Source organism: Polypterus senegalus, unplaced genomic scaffold (genome assembly GCF_016835505.1).
Source record: "Polypterus senegalus isolate Bchr_013 unplaced genomic scaffold, ASM1683550v1 scaffold_5094, whole genome shotgun sequence".
Taxonomy (NCBI): domain Eukaryota; kingdom Metazoa; phylum Chordata; class Cladistia; order Polypteriformes; family Polypteridae; genus Polypterus; species Polypterus senegalus.
This window is the reverse complement of record NW_024385701.1, coordinates 186667-207710: the sequence shown is the minus strand read 5'-3', so window position 1 is coordinate 207710 and position 21044 is coordinate 186667. Positions and strand designations below refer to the sequence as shown.

At 39.3% G+C, this 21044-nt stretch overlaps 1 protein-coding gene across 1 annotated transcript in view; it reads right to left on the bottom strand.

Moving 5' to 3' along the window:
• The window catches only part of LOC120522452, a 105855-nt gene that overhangs the window by 43878 nt on the left and 40933 nt on the right, over window positions 1-21044 (bottom strand). Inside the window, exon 6 of the mRNA XM_039743384.1 lies at window positions 8101-8375. Within this exon, the coding sequence (XP_039599318.1) occupies window positions 8198-8375 (178 nt within the window). The 3' untranslated portion in view covers window positions 8101-8197. The remainder of the gene's footprint in view (window positions 1-8100; window positions 8376-21044) is intronic.

The window sequence follows — 21044 nt, the reverse complement described above, 5'->3', positions numbered from 1 at the left end:
TATTTGTTGCTACAATACCTGTTATTTCCATACAGAAAGCCAGTTCCCCTACTACTGCTTACTTCCCTGCCGCGCTGAAGCTAGTTTGAATCCAAATAACAAGAGCAAGAACAAGTAACAAGTACAAGTAACTCTTCCAAAGTTCCTCCCAAACACTCAGCTGCTTTTGCTCCTGTGCTGGCATAGAAAGCTAAAAGTCCTTCTAAATGGAAAACCTTTAAAAATTCCTACATGGCTCCTTGGCAGCAACAAAACACAAAGTTTTCAGGAGCAAAATGTATTTTTAAAGTAATTCTAACACCTCAGAATGCAAAAACTCTCTGAGGCTTCTGTTCTGTCAGCACATCAGTGCATCTGTCTCTCTCAGTCTCATTTAATACCCATTCTTTCTCTCCTGTCTGATAAATATTTAACTGATTTACTATTTGTTATGATGTGAGATTTTGCATATAACTTGATACATTTTTGTATTTGTTTATTTATAATTTAGGCAAAACTAAGTCAGTAAAGTGAATTTTACGACAGAGTTGGGGAAGTGCTTGAAACAAATGTTTCTCTGCTAGTCTTTCTCTCATCCCCACACAAAGCCAGGCTGCCTAACTGCCAAGCTTTACCTCAACAAATGGTCTTGGGGGATGGCAGGTATGAAGGTGTTCTATCCCACGTTGGTCTGAACTATGGCTGTTTGGAATTGGCTTGTATCAGAAGCCTTTAAGTGTCACAATGCCCTATTGGCTCGAGGGGTTGGACAGAACATCTATAAATTTGCCCACTCCCTCACACTCTCTCTCTCCTACTAACATCTGATGAAGGAGCATCTCTTATCAAACTGATGAACTGAAAGGACAAAACAATGGAGAGCACAGCTCGGAGGCCATATGTGACTGAAAGCTGACCACAAATGAACTAGAGACATTTTAAGGACCTAACAAGTCTGTGTGCTGCCTGAAACTACACATCACCATTTAATCAGGTTGTATGGTTGTCAATATTCAAATGTACTTTTGCATATTGTTATTATTTATTAACATTACCAATAATACATTGTGTAACTTGTAATTTAACTCCTGCTTGTCTTTTACTACACCTAATTGCCTTAGGTTATAGATATAGAAGGGAAGGTGGGAAAAAGTTATATACTATAATACCTTATATACAGTGGTTAATTCTGTGATATCTGAGGCATTCTGACAAAGGCTACATATTAATAATACAAAAGGGAAAGAGTAATATATTATTCTACCAAGACAAAATGCTATTAATGGCAAAAGTGCTGGTTAAATATTTCTTTAATAATAATAATAATAATAATAATAATAATAATAATACATTTTATTTATGTAGCCCTTTCCCATGCTCAAGGCACTTACAGAATATAAGAAAGAATGGCAGGGTATACAGTATATAGCATGTACAAAGCAAATAAATAAATAAAGAAGATTAAGACAGTAAATTCAGAGAAAGCCTAACAGACAACATAATTGATGGTCTCGCACACACACAGGTTACATGAGCATCTTGACATGGAGGTAAACTGAGAGAAGGGTAATAAAGTCAAGTAGAGCTAAAAGCCTTCCTGAACAGGTGAGTTTTAAAAGAATTCATGGAGTCAGCTGACCTGATTAATTTCGGTAGGTCATTCCAGAGTCTGGGCACTCGCTATACAGCTGAAGGCCCTGTCACCCATGGAGTGAAGATTAGTGTGGGGCACAACAAGATTGCCAGAATCAGAGGACCTTAGTGGGCGGAGGCACATAGTGATGGAGAAGGTCACTGATGTAGTTTGGCGAGGTTATTTAAGGCTTTGTAGGTTATTAGTAGGATTTTATATTCGATTCTGTAAGACACAGGGAGCCAGTGAAGATGGAGCAGGATGGGTGTGATGTGCTCGCTGCTGCTGGTTCGTGTAAGGACTCTTGCAGCTGAGTTTTGAATAAGCTGGAGCTGTGATATAAGATTAGAAGGGGCACCTGCCAGCAGCGAGTTACAATAATCTATGCGGGATGTGATAAAAGCATGGACAAGTTTCTCAGCATTAGAAAAGGAGAGGAAGGAGCGAACACGGATATGTTATGGAGGTGAAAGTAAGAAAGTTTCTTAATGTGATTTATGTGGGCGGAATAAGAAAGGGAGGAATCAAAATGACACCAAGATTCTTTGCAGTAGAGGCAGGTCTGATGAGATCACCGCCAAGATGGACTGGGAAGGAGCTCATTTTATTAAGTTGCATTTTAGTCCCAATTTGCAGGAGTTCAGTTTTGTTGCAGTTTAATTTTAAAGAGTTCTGCTCCATCCAGGTTTTAATTTCACTAAGGCAGGTTGTGAGCTGAGAAAGCTCTGATGAAGTTCCACTTTTAACATTGAAGTAGAGATGAGTATCATCTGCATAAAAATGATAACCTAGTCCATAGCTACGAATAATATGGCCAAGGGTAAGCATATAAATACAGAAGAGAAGAGGGCCGAGGACAGAGCCCTGAGGAACTCCTTGTGTGACTGGTGCCGAGCTGGATCTGCTGTTGCCAAGACTAACAAACTCTTGCCTATCAGTCAGATAGGACTTGAACCACTGGAGGGCAGTGCCAGAGATACCCAGCATGTTCTCCATTCTAGACAGTAGAATGTCATGTCTGACAGTGTCAAATGCTGCACTGAGGTCTAATAGAATTAATATGCTGGTTTGTCCAGAGTCTGCTGCCATAAGCAGATCGTTGGTTACCCATAGCAGAGCAGTTTCACAGCTGTGCTGCACCCTGAAACCAGACTGAAAGGGTTCCATCAAATTATTAGACGTTAAGTAATTGGTGAGCTGGGAAGCTACAACACGCTCAAGAGCTTTTGACAGGAAAGGTAAGTGGGAAATAGGCGGAAATTGTTAAGATTGTCAGCATCAAGACCAGACTTTTTTAACATTGGGGTTACAGAAGCGATTTTAAAAGTGAGCGCACAGAGCCAGTGTCAAGGGATGAGTTTATTATTGTTGTAACAGTCGGGATTATGGCATGAAGGCAGGATTTAAGTAGTGTGCTGGGATGGGTCCAGTACAAAGTAGTTGGCCTCATCTTACAAAGCAGATGTGACTGGTGAGAACTTAGAGAAGGAGCTGGATGGAGTGGGAAAACAGGGAGAGATATAAACAGATGATGTATTTATGTTAGTTGAATTATTTAGATCTTTAATTTTGTTACGGAAAAAGTGGAGGAATCCTCACAGACTTCAGTAGAAGAGGTAGTTGGGCCAGATGCAGGTTCGAGTAGTTTATTAACTACAGAAAACAAAACCCTTGGGTTATTGTGGCCACTTTCTATTATTCTGCCATAGTGGGTGTTCTTAGCAGCAGTTAGTGCTTCTCTGTAAGCTCTTTGGTGGTCAGAGAAAGCCTGGATGTGCACGTGAGGCCAGTCTTACGTGACATTCTCTCAAGGCCAGCCAGCTGCTTTCATAGATCGCAATTCTGAGTTATACCAAGGAGCTGAACGTTTAAAGGAAACCTCCTTATGTTTTAAAGGAGCTGTTTTATCTAATGCTGAATGAAGGGCTGAGTTATAGTAGTCAACAAGACTATCTAGTGTTGACGGAATAGGTGCAGACAGTAAAAGATCAGAAATGGATCCAGAAAGGATAGAGGGACAGATATTTTTAAGGTTTCTGTAAGAAATTTGTCATTTACAGGTAAGAGGAGGTAAAGGCAGTGAGACAGTAAAAAATACTGCTTTATGGTCAGAGAGTCCCAAATCAGTGCTGTAAATATTGGCAACAGATAGTCCAGAAGTGCAGATCAGATCCAATATATGACCACCAGAGTGGGTGGGAAAATCAACATGTTGTGTCAAGTCAAAACAGTCCAGTAAGGATAGGAATTAATTTCTCAGTTTAGATGTGGGGATGTCAATATGGATGTTGAAATCACCAAGAAGGATAATTCTCTGAGAGTAAGAGCTTAGGTGGGTTAAAAGTTCAATCAGATCAGATAAGAAGGATGCATTGTATTTTGGGGGACGATAAAGAACAATGAGTGAGACAGGACCTGTTTCCGTTATTAGTTTAAGAGCCAGGCACTCAAAAGACAGTGGACAGTCAATTGGGATTCGTTTGATATTTAAGTCTGCTCTGATAATTACCGCTAGCCCACCTCCTTGTCTAGAGCTGCGAGGTTCTGTATGGAAAGTGAAACCAGGTGGAGTCGCCTCCGTGAGAGACGTCAATTCGTTTGGTTTTTGCCAAGTCTCCGTTAGACACAGTATATCAAGTTTGGTGTCAGTGATGAGTTCTGACAGCACCAATGCTTTGCCATTAAGAGATCTCGAGTTAAACAGAGCAATATTAGTTAATGAGGCTTCTTTTTGCACAGAGCCGTGATCAGGGTTTATTTCCACACAATGTAAATTTGGCACACTGACACTTGTATTTCCAGGGCCATGAGAAGGAAGGCTTATTCCTGAGCAAATGCTGCCGGTTGTCTTTTCATTCGCACCCGGTGTGGCGACCTGACCCGGATGTATATATTTCGGGCGCTGCAAAATACCAGCGTCTTTTAGGATGTTCCAATCAGACCATTTGCTCTGGACAAACTGTTTAATAAGAAGGAGTTTGTCATGAGAGTATTTTAGCATGATACTTGGCAATACTTATCTGAAAAGCAGTGGAGAAGCAGCACAGCACAGCGGAACCGTAGGACAGGCGGGTGTGGCAGCGTAGATTAGATGAACGGCGCTATCAAAGCAGCAGATAGCATAGCAGGAGGAGGTAGCAGGATTTGGAGGTTCCAATACACAGCCACAAACAGAAACACTTGGTAATTTCATGCGTGATTGCCCCGGAGCCATAAGCCATATTAGTATGAGCATCAGATCAGATCCCAGTCGTAGAGTACTATAAAATGAATCAGATCAGCATAGCGAATATAATCATGGAGACAGATCATCCCGAGGTCATATATGCCAGGTACAAAGAAATGTTCGATAGGTTTCGTCCCGCGATCCACAGACTCAGCTGTTCCCAGTCAAAGTAGAGTCCATAAAATCTGTAAATATTAAGCCAAATCCATGCAATTCAAGTCGGCTGTATCCACAAACTATACGTACAATAAAAGAAATACAAGAAGCGTGAGAAAGTATAGAATTAAAGGCGAATTTTGAAAAGTGTTGTTAACAGGGAGGAGCGGCAGCAACTTGCGTCGCCAGCGTCCCCTCACCTGTACAACAACAACATTTATTTCTATAGCACATTTTCATACAAACAGTAGCTCAAAGTGCTTTACATAATGAAGAATAGAAAAATAAAAGACACAGTAAGAAAAATAAAATAAGTCAACATTAATTAACATAGAATAAGAGTAAGGTCCAATGGCCAGGGGGGACAGAAAAAACAAAAAAAAAAAACTCCAGACGGCTGGAGAAAAAATACAATCTGTAGGGATTCCAGACCATGAGACTGCCCAGTCCCCTCTGTAGACTGTCACACCATAACAGCTGCTAGTGCTTAAACCAGAAATGTGTCAGGCTTGTTCATATGCAGAAGAAAATATAGCAAAATCTATTCTAAACAGAATGAAGTTATAAAAATATGCTGCGTGATTCCATAGTGGCAACCAAAAATAAAGTTTTAATTGCAAATGCTGTAATTATTTAAGTTTACACCAGAAATCACACAAACACTATGTTTGGCTCAACATGAGTACACAGAAATTACATATACAATTTATTTTTGTAAAGCCCAAAAATCACACAAGAAGTGCCGCAATAGGCTTTAACAGGCCCTGCCTCTTGACAGCCCCCCAGCCTTGACTCTCTAAGAAGATAAGGAAAAACTACCAAAAAACCCTTGGAGGGCAAAATGGAAGAAACCTTCAGAAAGGCAGTTCAAAGAGAGACTCCTTTCCAGGTAGGTTGGGTGTGCAGTGGGTGTCAAAAGTAGGGGTGCAATACAATACAATACAATACACAGAACAGAACATAAGAAATTCAAGTCAGCATGTCAATTGGATTGAAGGATGGCTTTAGCTGCCTCCCACCATTCTAATCTACTATATAGGTTTAGAGATTTTGTGCAATTGTTATTTTTCAGTGGGCAACTGGAAGTCTACATTCCACTGTAACTGTTCAGTTAATAAATACAGTACTTTAAAATTGTTAGCTTTGCTTGTTGCACAACTGGCCAGAACTGGCCACAACAGGAACTTATGGGCAACTAACGCCTTGACACCTTTAGCAGAGGCTGGAGCTTGCAAAGTCAGAGACACACATTTGCTCAACTCAAGGCCATGAACAGAACACTAATTGGTAAAAGGTTCAAGCATATAGGTCATGCATGATTAGGACTGGCTCAAAGGCACAAGGTTGGAACGTGTGAAGGGAGAGGTTTCCTGAATAATGATGCCCCCATTGGTTCAATGTGTACAGTCAGGAAGCACCAGACCAACATAAATATTGGGATCATCAGGAACGTGGCATCTCTCTCTGTCTTCTCATCCATCATCATCTATTGAGAGACCATGCTGAACCCAAACAGCTTAGAATTGAAATGAAAGACTAACAAAGCCACCTGATATCTGGGCACATTAGGTGCTTTGGTCACATTTAAGATGTTACATTTATTCATAGTGAATAAAAGTTTGGAACTACTTTTTGCTTGCTCTGAGGTCTATTAACACAAAGTTGTGGGAACTACAGGATTACACAAAAAAAGATCATCAGTGTAGTGAACCCTGGTTCCCTCTGATAGTGACCACATGTGGGCCCGCAGATTGCAGCTGCATCTTCATGACAGGTGGGCAAGTGTAAAGGTAAATAGCAGCAGAGGGCCATCACCAGACCCTTCCATGATAAAACAGTCTGATTGTGTGAAAAAAAGCTTTCAAGTTTAGTGTGAAATTTAGCCTGTACTCACTTTGATATGTGTGTGATCTAGATTGGAGTTCATTTTAAAAATGCAATTGGCACTTTACTAATAATTTTCTTCATAGCTTAAAACATCTGTCATGTCATCTGAACATTTAAAGTCTGAGAATTTAAAGTTTTGTACTCAGTCTACTCACTTGCCTCTGTACTTGTATTTGTGCTGTCATGACTTGTTAATATTAAGGAGTCAAAACTGTACTCTTTATACAAAATGAGGCCTCATGAGCATTAGGGGTACCCACACTTGTTTTGTACTCAACATATCATGGGTGTTTCATAACATAATGTCCAATTAGCTTTCTTAATCACTTTCTTTGTGAGTAGTCATTTGTCAATTGTACTGAAGTTTGTAAAAGTTTAAAGTGTTTTTAAAATCTTTGTATGATGACTTATTGCCTGTTTTTCTTCAAATGCTATGCTTGACAGACAGTTTATGCTTTAAGTATTTAAATAAAAATAAGCCTAGTGAAGAAATAAGCAATTTTAACTTAACAGGCCTGACAGCAAAGAGCTGAATACCTTGAACTGAAATAGAAAAAAAAAAATAAACAGTGATAAACTAGCATGATCTACTGCAAGATAGGGAAATACAGACTTGAAAAGGAGAAGGTTACCATTTTAACTGAGTAGATAATCTCCATGGAACATTAGATTTTACATACAGGACTTGGCTGTGTTATAATAAAAAGAACATAAGATACATGGAGAAATATGTAGAAAAGGACTGAACACTAACCAGTTGACTTAACTTTTATTTTATTTAAAGTTGGGTTATCAAAATGTCTAAACTATAGCAAGGGTTAAGCGTATTCATTAATAAACCTATTAAGATTAAAAGAATCACTTTGGAATACAACAAGAAGGGAAAACAATAAAGAAGAAAGGGAATTAAAAAGCCTGAGATTATTGTTAACATCTCCAAAATGAGATAAGAGGACAGAACTAATTAGCAAGTAGGTCAGAAAGAGAGACTAAAATTAGTGTAGAAAATGATGATTTTAAGGGGAAAAGGGAGGGAAAAACAAAGCACAACAAGACAATAATGAAAAAGACATCAATAACAGAAAGAAACATGCACTGTGGCACTAAACAAAAGAAACTGAAAAAGATCTACTCAGCTGCAGTACAGCTATAATCTTTTGAAATGTATTAATTACACTAAAAGGTCTTCCCCATCTTACCAGTCAGTAATAAAACATACCTTGCTGCCTCCTGAAGAGTGCTGATTATGAATTGATGAAGACTTTGTAAAACCTCTTTGTACTCTGGAGCTATGACCTCTTCCTGGAGATATCGCCTTAAAAACTGAAATCAATTACATCAGTCTTGTCTAACTCTGCCAAGGGCACATTGTTTGAAAAGGGTGCAAATAAAGAGATGAATTGTGGAAGGCTGTTGTCGTCTTTCAGTTCTTCATATGTGTATAATAACATACACAGCTTTTGAAATGTAGTATCATTCCAGCCATCTGGAAAACTGGAAGGAAAAATGGAAAAAAAGAAATTAATTGAATTCAGACAAGAGTATGCTGTTGCTGTGAGGCCTTTTTTGTGAACACATTTTCTGACATCAAAACAACAAGCAACAACAGGAACAGTAAAATCTGAAGTTGTTAAAATAACAATAAATTGGGAAAAAACTAATACAACCAATCCCCAAACACCACACTTCTCCATCTAACTCACCCCTCAAGTCAAGCCCGCTTTCACCAAGCTATATAGCAAAAAATAAAACCCAAAAGAATCAATCAATATTGACGCCAGTGAAAGAGCAGCAGGGCAAACAGGGTTACCAAGATCAGCCCAAAGACAACTCAAAACCAATGTAATGGCAATAGGGATCAGCCTGATGAATTATATACTTTCTGCTTTAACCATAACAGTTTAGTTTTTTGTTAAGTTTTATTGGCCAAAATGAGACAAGGTAATGCAATATACATTCAAATATACATAAACCATCTTCTTCTTTCGGCTTCTCCCATTAGGAGCTGCCACAGTGGATCATCTTCTTCCATATCTTTCTGTCCTCTACATCTTGTTCTGCAACTCCCATCACCTGCATGTCCTCTCTCACCACATCCATTACACCTTTGCTTAGGTCTTCCTCTTTTCGTCTTCCCTGGCAGCTCCATCCTTAACATCCTTCTTCCAATATACTCAACATCTCTCCTCTGCACATGTCCAAACCAACACAATCTCACTTCTCTGACTTTTTCTCCCATCCGTCCAACTTGAGCTGGCCCTCTAATGTCCTCATTTCTGATTCCTGTCCATCCTCGTCACACCCAATGCAAATCTTGGCATCTTTAACTCTGCCACCTCCAGCTCTGTCTCCTGCTTTCTGGTCAGTGCCACCGTCTCCAACCCATATAACATAGCTGGTCTCACTACCATCCTGTACACCTTCCCTTTCACTCTTGCTGATACCGTCTGTCACAAATCACTCCTGACCACCCATTCCACCCTGCCTGCACTCGCTTTTCACTTCTCTTCCACAATCCCCATTGCTCTGTACTGTTCATCCCAACTATTTAAACTCATCCACCTTCGCCAGCTCTACTCCCTCCATCCTCACCATTCCACTGACCTCGCTCTCATTCACACCACATGTATTCTGTCTTGGTGGTCCTAATGACCTTCATTCCTCTCCTCTCTAGAGCATATCTCCACCTCTCCAGAGTCTCCTCAGCCTGCTCCCTACTATCGCTACAGATCACAATGTCAGCACACATCACAGTCCATGGGGACTCCTGTCTAATCTCATCTGTCAGCCTGTCCATCACCATTGCAAATAAGAAAGGGCTCAGAGCCGATCCCTGATGTAATCCCACCTCCACCTTGAATGCATCTCCTACATGAGACCTCACCACAGTCAGACTTCCCTCGTTCATATCCTGTACAACTCTTACATTCTTCTCTGCCACTCCCGACTTCCTCATACAATACCACAGCTCCTCTCAGTCACCCTGTCATGTGCTTTCTCCAGGTCCACAAAGACACAGTGCAACTCCTTCTGGCCTTTTCTAAACTTCTCCATCAACACCCTCAGAGCAAACATCGCATCTGTGATGCTTTTTCTTGGCATGAAACCATCCTGCTCCTCACTAATCATCACATAACTTCTTAACTGACCTTCCACTACTCTTTCCCATAACTTCATGCTGTGGCTCATCAATTTTATCCCCTGTAGTTACTACAGTCCTGCACATCCCCCTTATTCTTAAATATTGGCCCACCAGTACACTTCTTCTCCACTCCTCATCATCCTCTCACTTTCCAAGATTCCATTAAACAATCTGATTAAAAACTCCACTGCCATCTCTCCTAAACACCTCCATGTTTCCACAGGTATGTCATCTGGACCAACGGCCTTTCCATTTTCATCCTCGTCATAGCTATCCTTACTTCCTCCTTGCTAATCCATTGCACTTCCTGATTTACTATCTCCACATCATTCAACCTCTTCTCTCTCTCTCATTCTCTTCATTCATCAGCCTCTCAAAGTACTCTTTCCATCTGCTCAACACACTCTCCTCACTTGTGAGTATATTTCCATCTTTATCCTTTATCATCCTAACCTGCTGCTCATCTTTCCCAGATCAGCCCCTCTGTAGCCCACAGGTCCTTTTCTCCCTCCTTAGTGTCCAACCTCTCATACATCTCATCATATGCCTTTTCTTTAGCCTTTGCCATCTCTCTCTTCACCTTGCCTTTATCTCCTTGAACTCTTGTCTACTTTCTGCATCTCTCTGACTATCCCACTTCTTCTTTGACATCCTCTTCCTCTGTATACTGTCCTGTACTTCTTCATTCCACCACCAGGTTTCCTTTTCCTCCTTCCTCTTTCCAGATGTCACGCCAAGCACCCTTCTTGCTGTCACTCTTACTACATCTGCTGTAGTTGCCCAACTGTCTGGTAATTCTTCACTAACACCCAGTGCCTGTCTCACCTTCTCCCTAAACTCAACCTTGCAGTCTTTCTTTTCAACTTCCACCATTTGATCCTTGGCTCTCCCATCACTCTATATCTCTTCTTGATCTCCATCGTCATCCTACAGACCACCATCCTATGCTGCTTAACTACACTTTCCCCTGCCACCACTTTGCAGTCTTCAATCTCCTTCAGATTGACTCTTCTGCATAGGATGTAATCCACCTGTGTGCATCTTCCTCCACTCTGGTACGTCACCCTATGTTCCTTCCTCTTCTTAAAATATGTATTCACCACAGCCATGTCCCTCCTTTTGGAAAAATCCACTATCCTCTGACCTTCTTCATTCCTCTCCTTGACACCCATACCTAAGCATCACCTCCTCGTCTCCTCTGTTCCCTTCACCAACATGTCCATTGAAATCCGCTCCAATCACCACTTTCTGCCCCTTGGGTACACTGTTCATCACTTCATCCAACTCACTCCAAAATCTTCTTTCTCGCCCATTGCACACCCAACTTGCAGGGCATATGCACTAACAACATTCATCATCACACCTCCAATTTCCAGCTTCATAATCATTACTCTATCTTGACACTCTTTTCACCTCCAAAACACTCTTGACATGCTGTTCCTTCAGAATAAGCTCCTACTCCATTTCTACTCCCATCCACACCATGATAGAACAATTTGAATCCCCTCAGATCCACCTGGTCTTACTCCCTTCCATTTAGTCTCTTCCACACACAATACTGTATATCAACCTTCCATCTCTCCATCATATCTGCCAACTCTCTCCCTTACCAGTCATACTGCCAACATTCAAAGTTCCTACCCTCACTTCCACTCTCTTTACCTTCCTCCTCTCATCCTGCCTCCAGACACCTCTTCCCGCTTTTGTATTCTTCAACCAACAGCAGCCCAGTTTCCACCAGCACCCTTTTGCTAACATTACTTGTGCATCCATTGTTAACCTTAGGCTGATCTTGTATCGAAATTTGTAGTCTGTATATTGATCTGGCAAAATTTTACACGGTTGCTCATCCTGTTGTAAACCTCTCCATTTTTCCCTACTTGGGACAGGCATGAAGAAATACACTGGCTTGTCCATCCCTAATGAAAAATATCCTCCCTCTGGCAGACTTCCAACTCCCCACCCCAAAATCTGCCCTGAAAAGAGACAGAGAGCTTGTTTCCCTAGTCATGGCTCACATACTGTAGGAATCAGAAACAGAGGCCACCAGGGTGCCTTTATCAGTAAAGACAGAAAGGATGAAAACATGATTCAAGGACCAACCACTGCCTAGTCCTTTATTAAGTTGTCAGATTGTATTACAGTAGACTAAGTTTGAATAATGGAGTTAGGCGAGGAATTGATCTGGGCAAGTTAAAGTTTGAAATGTAAAAGATTATAGGAAGATTTACAAGTGAAGGGACAGCACAGGTCAAGATATTTTCAGCATGCAGTTAATAGCAACTCTAAATATAATACATGAAATTAAATCAAATAGTCATATGAGGATGTCCTTGCTGTTTCAATTGTGCTGGAAGAGCAGGGTGGAGGAGATGGGGTTTTACAGTATTTTGGTACTTTAAAGTAACTGTTCATTGATTATTCTCAAGGTCTTACATGGAACTACATTAATTTAATGTAGCATTTGCAAATTAGCTCACAAAATCATACCATGCCTTATCAATATTTTTATCTACAGAAGTACTTTCTAACTAGCCCAATTTGGCAGAAAATCCCCACATCTGGAAACTTGAGGCAAAAGAAAAATATTGTAGAAATAATCAAAATGGACTACTGGAAATTAACACTGGGATTAAAACAATGACTGTTGGCCAACTAGTCACACAGCAGACTGCCACTTTTCAATACCAAAACCCGATGTCTTGTTGATCTGTGCCTCATAGAGTAAAACCAGAATAAGCAATGGTGTTATCAAAGTTAAAGAAGAGAATCATGGAATTTCAGTTGTGACATCAGCATTAATTTAGCAGTAGGTTACCCAGAGAAACTGTCTGTAGTGTTTATTGTAAGGGTTTATTTCCATATCTTGTATGCATGGTGTGCATGAGAATTTTGTCTGGACTTCTAATTTTGTGTTTCAGATTATTAACTTTTCGGAAGACCTCCCTTGTACTAAGTATTAAATACATGTTTTAAAATTAAATATTTGTAGCTGTGTATTAAAACCATTAAGTAGTAAAATTGTATGAATCTATATAAATAAAATGCTAAAAGTGGTCTGTCTGTTGCGTAAAAACTTGCAAACTCCTTGGCCTAAAGCCTTAATCATGATTTCAGTTGACAGCTTAGGCCATGATATTGGACATGTGGACTACCTCAGCCATGAAATTGGCCGTTGGATCCTTCTCATGCCATTATATGGTCACATGCCTCACAGCAAATAGTGCAATGGATGCATACTTTGGCCTACAGAAAAACCAGAGCAGCACAGGCATGATGTGTTGCTCCAGAAAAAAGCACGGAGCTCTCTGGAGGCAGTGAAGCATAGTGCACAAGCTGACTGATCATTTTAGCACACAGTATGTTTGTCAGGAAAAGAATGATGGTGGCCTTACATTAGATGGCAGAGAGGCATTGGAGAAACTTTGGTGGGGCGACTAAGGGTGCTTCATTTAGTCAGGTGTATAAGCACCTCCTTCCTTCGAGAACAGAAGGTCTGAGTATTAATAGTATATAAATCAAATAACTTTTTATAAATTAAAAAATAAAACATTTGATCAGGTGAATTTTTGTTATTGCAGTCCTTTTGAACATAAGTTATTGGATAATTTAACAAAAGGTTTAACAATAAACTGCAAAGACATTGTGTTTATCGAATTTAAAGCAAAATAATATGTTTAACAACAGATACAGTATGTAGATTCTGCTTTTTCCACAGATTTAACATTCTGACAGATGAATAGATAACATCAAATAGCAGCAATATTACATGCATAACATGCATAAATGACCTTGACAGACATCCTAATTATATCAGATTCATGACTGTTAAATGTGTAAACATAGATAAATTAATGTTTTCCTTGGAACTTTACATGGATGTATAAATGAGATAGAGTCCTGTTTGAGTCAAGTCATTTTTAGTAGTCAAAAGGAGCAGAACATTTCAAGGATTACAATGAAGTTTTCTAAATGTACAGAGTCAGAAAACTAAAATTAATTAAACTAAATTAATCTTCATTTTCACTTGTATTCAAAGGATATAATAAGGGTAAAATAGCAAATAAAACATATGAGTATTTAGGAAATACAAATGTTTCAATTAGAATAAGTAATAAATAATACAAATAAAAATCTGACTTAAATACAAGAATTCAAGTTATGAATGTCCATGGAAATGGGATTTATTTTTATTCTGAGATCCATCTGTTATTGTCTAAAAATCACAATGTTCTTCCAGAAGTATCCAAAAGCTTGGATACTGAAAACTGTGATTTTATAATGGTGATGTGGTGACGTCACATTGTTATAATAAAAAACACCTGCAGCCATGAAAAAATACTGCAATGGGAAAAATATTGCTAAACAAAGTGATGTTTAATTCATGAAAACTAAATAAAAGCAAAAATAACAGAAAAAGGTGAAAAAAGTGGTGAAAACTGCAGCTATCTGTCTTGATTGTCTTCTTAAATTCTGCACACAGAACTCTGGCACTGTAAAAATGTCCATAAATTTAATGGTAAAACACTGAATGGTGAAAGTAACATACCTTTTTGGAATAAGGAAATATACCTTACTTTAAACTGAAAATTACCTGTATATCTTAAACAAAACGTTCAATTATTTTTACAGCCAAGTTCAGTAAAATCGATATTTTTCTACCTTCAAAATATGCTAGATACTGAATACTGATATTCTGACAATTACTTGCATTAAATTTCACTGTGCATGCTTTAATATGGCGGGCACAGATTTAAAGTGAAATGTTCTCGTGTTCCTTTTTTCAAAATCATTTGGTAAGTGAGCTTTGGATTGTCATTTCTGATATTAGAAGTTAATTCAGTGTGTAGAAATGTGAGAATTTATTAAGGTAAATATCAGTAGGTGTTTTCTTTTTAAAATGCTTTGCATTTTTTTAATTCACTTGTGTTCAATTCCGTCCTTATTAAAAAAAATAAGTTGTTAGTTTACACTAAAGTGATTTCAGTTTTAATAAATGACTATTTGTAAATATAGCATAGTTATTTAATGTACTTAATTTTTAATTACAGTATTATTGTTTGCTAAGGGAACCATAACAATTTTCTGTGGTTTTAAGAATCTCAGGCGGAGTGAATCCACTATTTTAAGGATGCTGTTTAATAATAGCTTACATATATTTGTAGTGGTTATGCGTTACTGTTTAAGTCAGGTGTATTAGTCTTTGTAGTGTTTTGTTGACTTTGTGAAAATAATTTAGAATGATATTTACTTTACTTCGTTCACTAGTTCTATAGCTGGAACGTGTGTAATTAAAATCAATGTACAAAGTAAGTGTTTTGAAAACATTTTTAATTGTTAAGTGTGATTGTTGTTGTTCTTGGGAGAAAAACTGACTGTGGAACATAAATCTTCTGAAACATATCTTATAGCAAACCGTCTAGTCATAAAATTTACATGTGCAGACTCTGTAGTGAGTCTTTACAAACTGTGAAAGGGTATGTATTACACTGCAGATTACACCAAAACGAACCACACCACATGTTCACATGTTTAGCAACTGGTTCCAAGCAAACATTTTAACCTACGCTGCTTTCAATTCCCACTTTTATCAACAGCACAGTGATCCCACATGTAAAACAGGTTTTAAAAATATTGCTACAACACTATAATGGTATATTTCTTCATATGAAAAAGATTTTCAAAATTTACAAGATTTCCTTCATCATTTAAAAGAACATTTTGTCCAGGTTCACAGAGTCCCCTGCCCTATGAAGGGCTGTAATAAAGTGTTTACTGTTAAATCATCATTTACAGCTCATGTTTCCAGAAAGCATCGACACTGGTCAGTAAATGACATGTCCAATGCATATTCGGTGGGAACTCATCTACAATTGCATCAGAAAGTGGCTTCTACATCATACACACTCCCTATTGAGTCATTCACTGAAGATGATATAGAAATATCACATAATTTCAGTGACTTGTATCTTAGAAATGTCGGTATGCTATACTGTAAATGCATGTTTGATTTGTAGAAGCAGGGTTTGTGTAAATACTGCATATAGTTAACATTGTTATTGTTTTGTTTGTAAAACATGAAACTATTGATTATATAAGATGTGGTGTTTTCATTTCACACCATTTTAGACATGGATCTCTACGATCAAAGTAGTGTAAGCATTGCTATTACCAAGGTGCTGCCTGACCTTCCTAGCGCCATCCAAAGTTCACTTATGGAAATGCTGAAATGTCTTAGAGTGAAAAGCACAGAAAATCTAAAATATGTTCAAGAAAAGGACCTGTTATCTGTTTTGACAAGTAAGAACTATATTTTGTTATATAATTTACAGTTAGTGAAATTTGAATGGATTTTCTAGTTTACAGATAGTTGCCCTTTGACAAGCTCAGTATTTTAGAAAGATCTATGGTAAGCATTAGTATTTGTTTTGATTAAAAAAAAAAACTCTCAGGAATGTATGTACCTGTAATATAATTAAAATACAGTGTTCAGATGAGTTATTTTTATATATTTGATTTCTTTTTAGGAGACAGCAATGACAGTTGTTACTCTGCATCCATCATGGCTTCTCCTTCACCTTCACCTTCATCTTAAAGTTCTGCTTCTCCATGTCAACTGTATACCACTACCATCCCAAACTGGGCTGATGGTTTTCAGATACCATACTTGAAATTCCCAGAGGATTTAATGCAATCCCTGGAAAGGGGCAAAAGACCAAGCCCACATTTATGCCATGAAACGATCAGAATAATTATCAAAGAAATCATGAAAGTATGTCCAAACCCATCAAAAGCAGCATCACTGAGGTTGCTAAAACAATGGTTGCAACATATCATGAATCTCTTCAAGATGTAATTGAGGGAGAAGTTATAGGCACTGGCTATGACTCCTTTTGAAAACAACTTCAGGGTTAGGGTTGAAAATATAAAGTGATTCAGTCATCAGAAGATCAGGAAGAGAACACCGCAGTCTGATAATGATATAGAAGAACTGTCTCCTGAAAAGGAGCTGCTATGCAAGATACATATGGATGTATCAGATGGGAGTTGCCACATACAGTATACCTCTTCATGAAACAACAGAAAGTTTGTTAGAAAAATTGAATCAGAAACAATTACATAGAAGCCAAGTGGAGTGGATAAAGTAAAGAAAGATATGCAGTCAACTTATTATTCTCAGAGAAAAGAACCAGCACCAGCATTCCTAAACTTTTAGAGTACTGAACTTTTCTGTTTATTGAGATTGGCATGGCAGTTCATTTTAAAGATCTCACAGGTACTCAACTTAAAGAAACCTTTCTTAGTAGTCTTGAAAAAAGGAAAATGACTCTTTAACTATACGAGACATGTTGCAGCTGAAAAAAGACAAGTCTTTTAGACCTTGGGAAAGCTAGATGTGGCTCAGAGTTCTTTGCAAGGTTGCTTGGCTGAGATAACAAATATGATCCTGCTCCTCCTGACTTACTTTGATGAGAAGGAAGTGCGTGATTCAGAATGGTGGCTCTGAGGCTAGGGATCTGCACTGGCAATCAGAAGGTTGCTGGTTCAAATCCTACAAATGCCAAAAGAACTCTGCTCTGTTGGGCACTTGAGCAAGACCCTTAAACTGCAATTGCTGAGCGCTTTAAGTAGTGAGAAAAGTGCTATATTAATGCAAAGAATTATTATTATTATGTTGAAAAACAGCTCTCACTCAGGAATTACAAACAGAACAGCTTCATTTAACACCCTGCATTATTATTTGTGATAGGAACATCTCATTTTAAATATTCTGTACCTGCTCAATTAATGTCTATACATATATTAATTTTATGTTATATCCACATTACTTTTATATATAATGAAAATTCCTGATTGCAATTTTAAATGGAATTTAAAGTTACATATTAAAGGACTCTCCATACAAAGTGGAATAAACACTGGAAAACCCTGGGAACCTAAAGCAATAATACACAGCATGATGGCTATTACTGTTTTATGTTTTCTGATTTGCTTAATGCATATTTAATGTTTCCAGGATCTTCCATTCAAAGTGCTACTTTGTTCATGTTGAGCATTGACAAAACAGCTGTGAATGACAGCATAACCACTGTTCATTTATATCTGTACTTTGTATGATGTTTGCAAGCTACTTCTGTTTCAACAAACATTACCTTGTGTAATTACACACTATTCTTGTGTTTTTACAGAGGTAAGCCTTTGAAGTAAATATTGTTTACTTGACTAGATAAGAAATATAGTACATACAGCTGTGGTCAAACGTTTTCAGAATGACCCAAGTGTTGGTTTTCATAAGTTTGCATCTGAACTGCTTGTAATTTTACTTCAGTATACCAGAGAAACATCTGAGAAAAGATTTAAAAACACTGAAGCAGCACACTTTATAAAAAATTATATTTGTGTCATTCTCAAAACATTTGACCATGGCTGTAGTAGCAGAAATACAACAGCTAATATTAATGCATTAGGTGGAGACATGATGCTCAGATAGTAGTATTAGTATTTGAAACCTTAAAATTTAATTTACAAATTAAAAATATAATATAAAAAGCATCTTCTTTCCAAATGATTTACATCTTTAGAGCATAATATTGCATGCTGTAATAACTTCATCTGGAAGTTTATTAGTTTTACTTTGCTATTGTTATTTTACTTTCATCTTGATAGATGTTTGTTCAAAATTAATCCTGAAAAAGGAACAAAAGTGGAATGGAAAAAGTCCAAGAAGTACTGTAGTATTCTGAGAACCCCAGAGTGCTGCATTTAAGCTCTTACTGATTATAAATGTAAATAGATTATTTGATATGCATGAAACAAAAGCTTGTAAACTTAGAGAAAAGATACACTTAATATTAAAACTACATCATGTTTGGGAACTTTGTTAATTGTAGATTAATTTTTTGCCCAGTTGTTTTCATTGTGACTTTTAACAAAACTGCAAAAGGAATGAAGAAGTAATTCAAGAGTTCAAGAGTTACATATTCACTGAGTGTTAACCAGTCATGTTTTTGTAAATGATTGTTAAAATATTTAATCTTTTTCTGTATTATTGGTTAAAATGAGTACTGTTGTTTCATTATTAAGATACAGCTTTTGCATGGCACAAATTACAAAGATGATCAGAAGATAATATGAGGTATTTTTGCAACTTCTAATCTTTAGAAAGTTGATAAAACATAGGGGCCTCTTCTAACACCTGTAGTGTGTAACCTGGGCTCTTGCCCGGCTGGGACACATCCACCCTGGGAGAATTGAGGGAGCAAGTGTGGCCAGAGCATTACTTCCCGGGACACTAGATGACAACAACCATGGGTTGCAGCAGTGCCTCAGACTCCTGCAGGGCTTCATGGGAGTTGGAGTGTGGTGCAGCCCTGTTGGGATCCGAGGTGCTGCCAGGGGAGCTGCAGCAGGAGCTGCTGAGCCCTTTGAGCAGTTCTTCAACCACACCTGGAAGTGCTGCGGAAACAAGTAATCAAGCACCTGGAACACTTCCAGGTGCCTTATAAAAGGAGCCAGCAGCCACTACTCCGGGAATCAGAGTTGGAAGGAACAGCAACGAAGCTTGACATGAGCAGTGAAGGAGTGAAGGAAAAGACTAAAGGAAGGGATTAATTATTTGTGCATTGTGCTGTGCTTGGACTTTGGACTGTTATATTTGTGGGGAACGGGAAGGCGTTTCCCACAAAGAAAAAAAAATAAACCATGTGTGCCTTGAACTTGTGTCCCACATTTGTCTGTGTTGGGTTCAGCTGGCAGTGCCAACCTGGTGGGCCACAAGAGGCATAGTCAGCAAGATACCTGGCCATCCACAAAGCAGGAACCTGCATTGTAAGACTTGTGGCAACCCAACACAGCAGCGAGGTGCACACATAAGGCTGCACAGAGGCAGCGCACACCTGCGCTGCTTGAAGCACGCTGAGGCCGCATTTGAAAAAAAAAGAAGGAAAAGGGGAGCCGCAGAAGAGGCTTGACACCTCTCTTACTCAATGGGGAAGAAGAGATCCAGGAGGGTTCCTAAGGCAGAGTGCGTGTACACATGCCTGCTGTCGCCAATGAAATCCGGATTGGTGTGCTGTTGAGAGAGGCCACCCTGAAGGCGGAAGCTCCGGGAGACAGGGTCTGTAAAGAGGTAGGCCCGGCCCCAGGGATGGCGAAATCGAGATCGCGTTGCTGGCCTAAGCACACGATCCCTGGGATGACAGTGGGGAAAGCTCGGCGAGTGACTTGACCTGGGCCCACTGCTCACCGAAAGACAACAGCTGGAGGAGAAGCACCTGGAGTCTCAACACGATGGCATCATTCCAAAGGAGGGTGGTGGAGGGCGGGAAGGCCTCCACAAAGCAGGTAAGAGGGGAGGGTGTGTGCGGATCCTGCCGCTAAAGGGGTAGAGGCGGGGACAGCAAACCTCCTCCCTAATCACCGAGAACACCTGGCGGGCCTGCACTGGAAGCACATGGCACCAACGGCTCTCGGCCAGCGGAGGTGAACGAGGTAAGTCCGAGTCTGCTCCCAGCCGAATATATTAAACTGATGTGGGCTGTATGTGAGCTGGAGGACATGCTTCAGCCTGTACAGGGACTGGCTCTGCTGAGGCAGAGAATCAAGTGGCTGGAGAGGAAATGTGAGGTGCCCCTGAAGGAAGCGCAAGAAGAGCAGAGGAGCCGTGGCGCTAGACTCTCTGGCCGACGTGATGCGGTGGTACAAGTGAGTGTTTCCTGTACCGTAAATGAGCAAGGAGATCTAAGCGAATTGCATCCTGCAGCTTTGTGTGAGGTGCCAGCTTGGCACCTAACTCTTTGAATTTGGATCGCAGAACTGACAGACTACCCTTATGTATGTCATTTGTTCCAACGTGGACAATGACAACTGGATCCACCCCCGCTCTGGCCAAGAGCCTATCCACCCTTCCAGGGAGGTCCCCCACCTGAGCTCCCAGAAGGCAACACACCGTGCGAGACTCTCTCTCTCTGGAGCAAAAATGTGTTTCAAACCTCCTAACGATCATCAAAGAAGCATGAAGT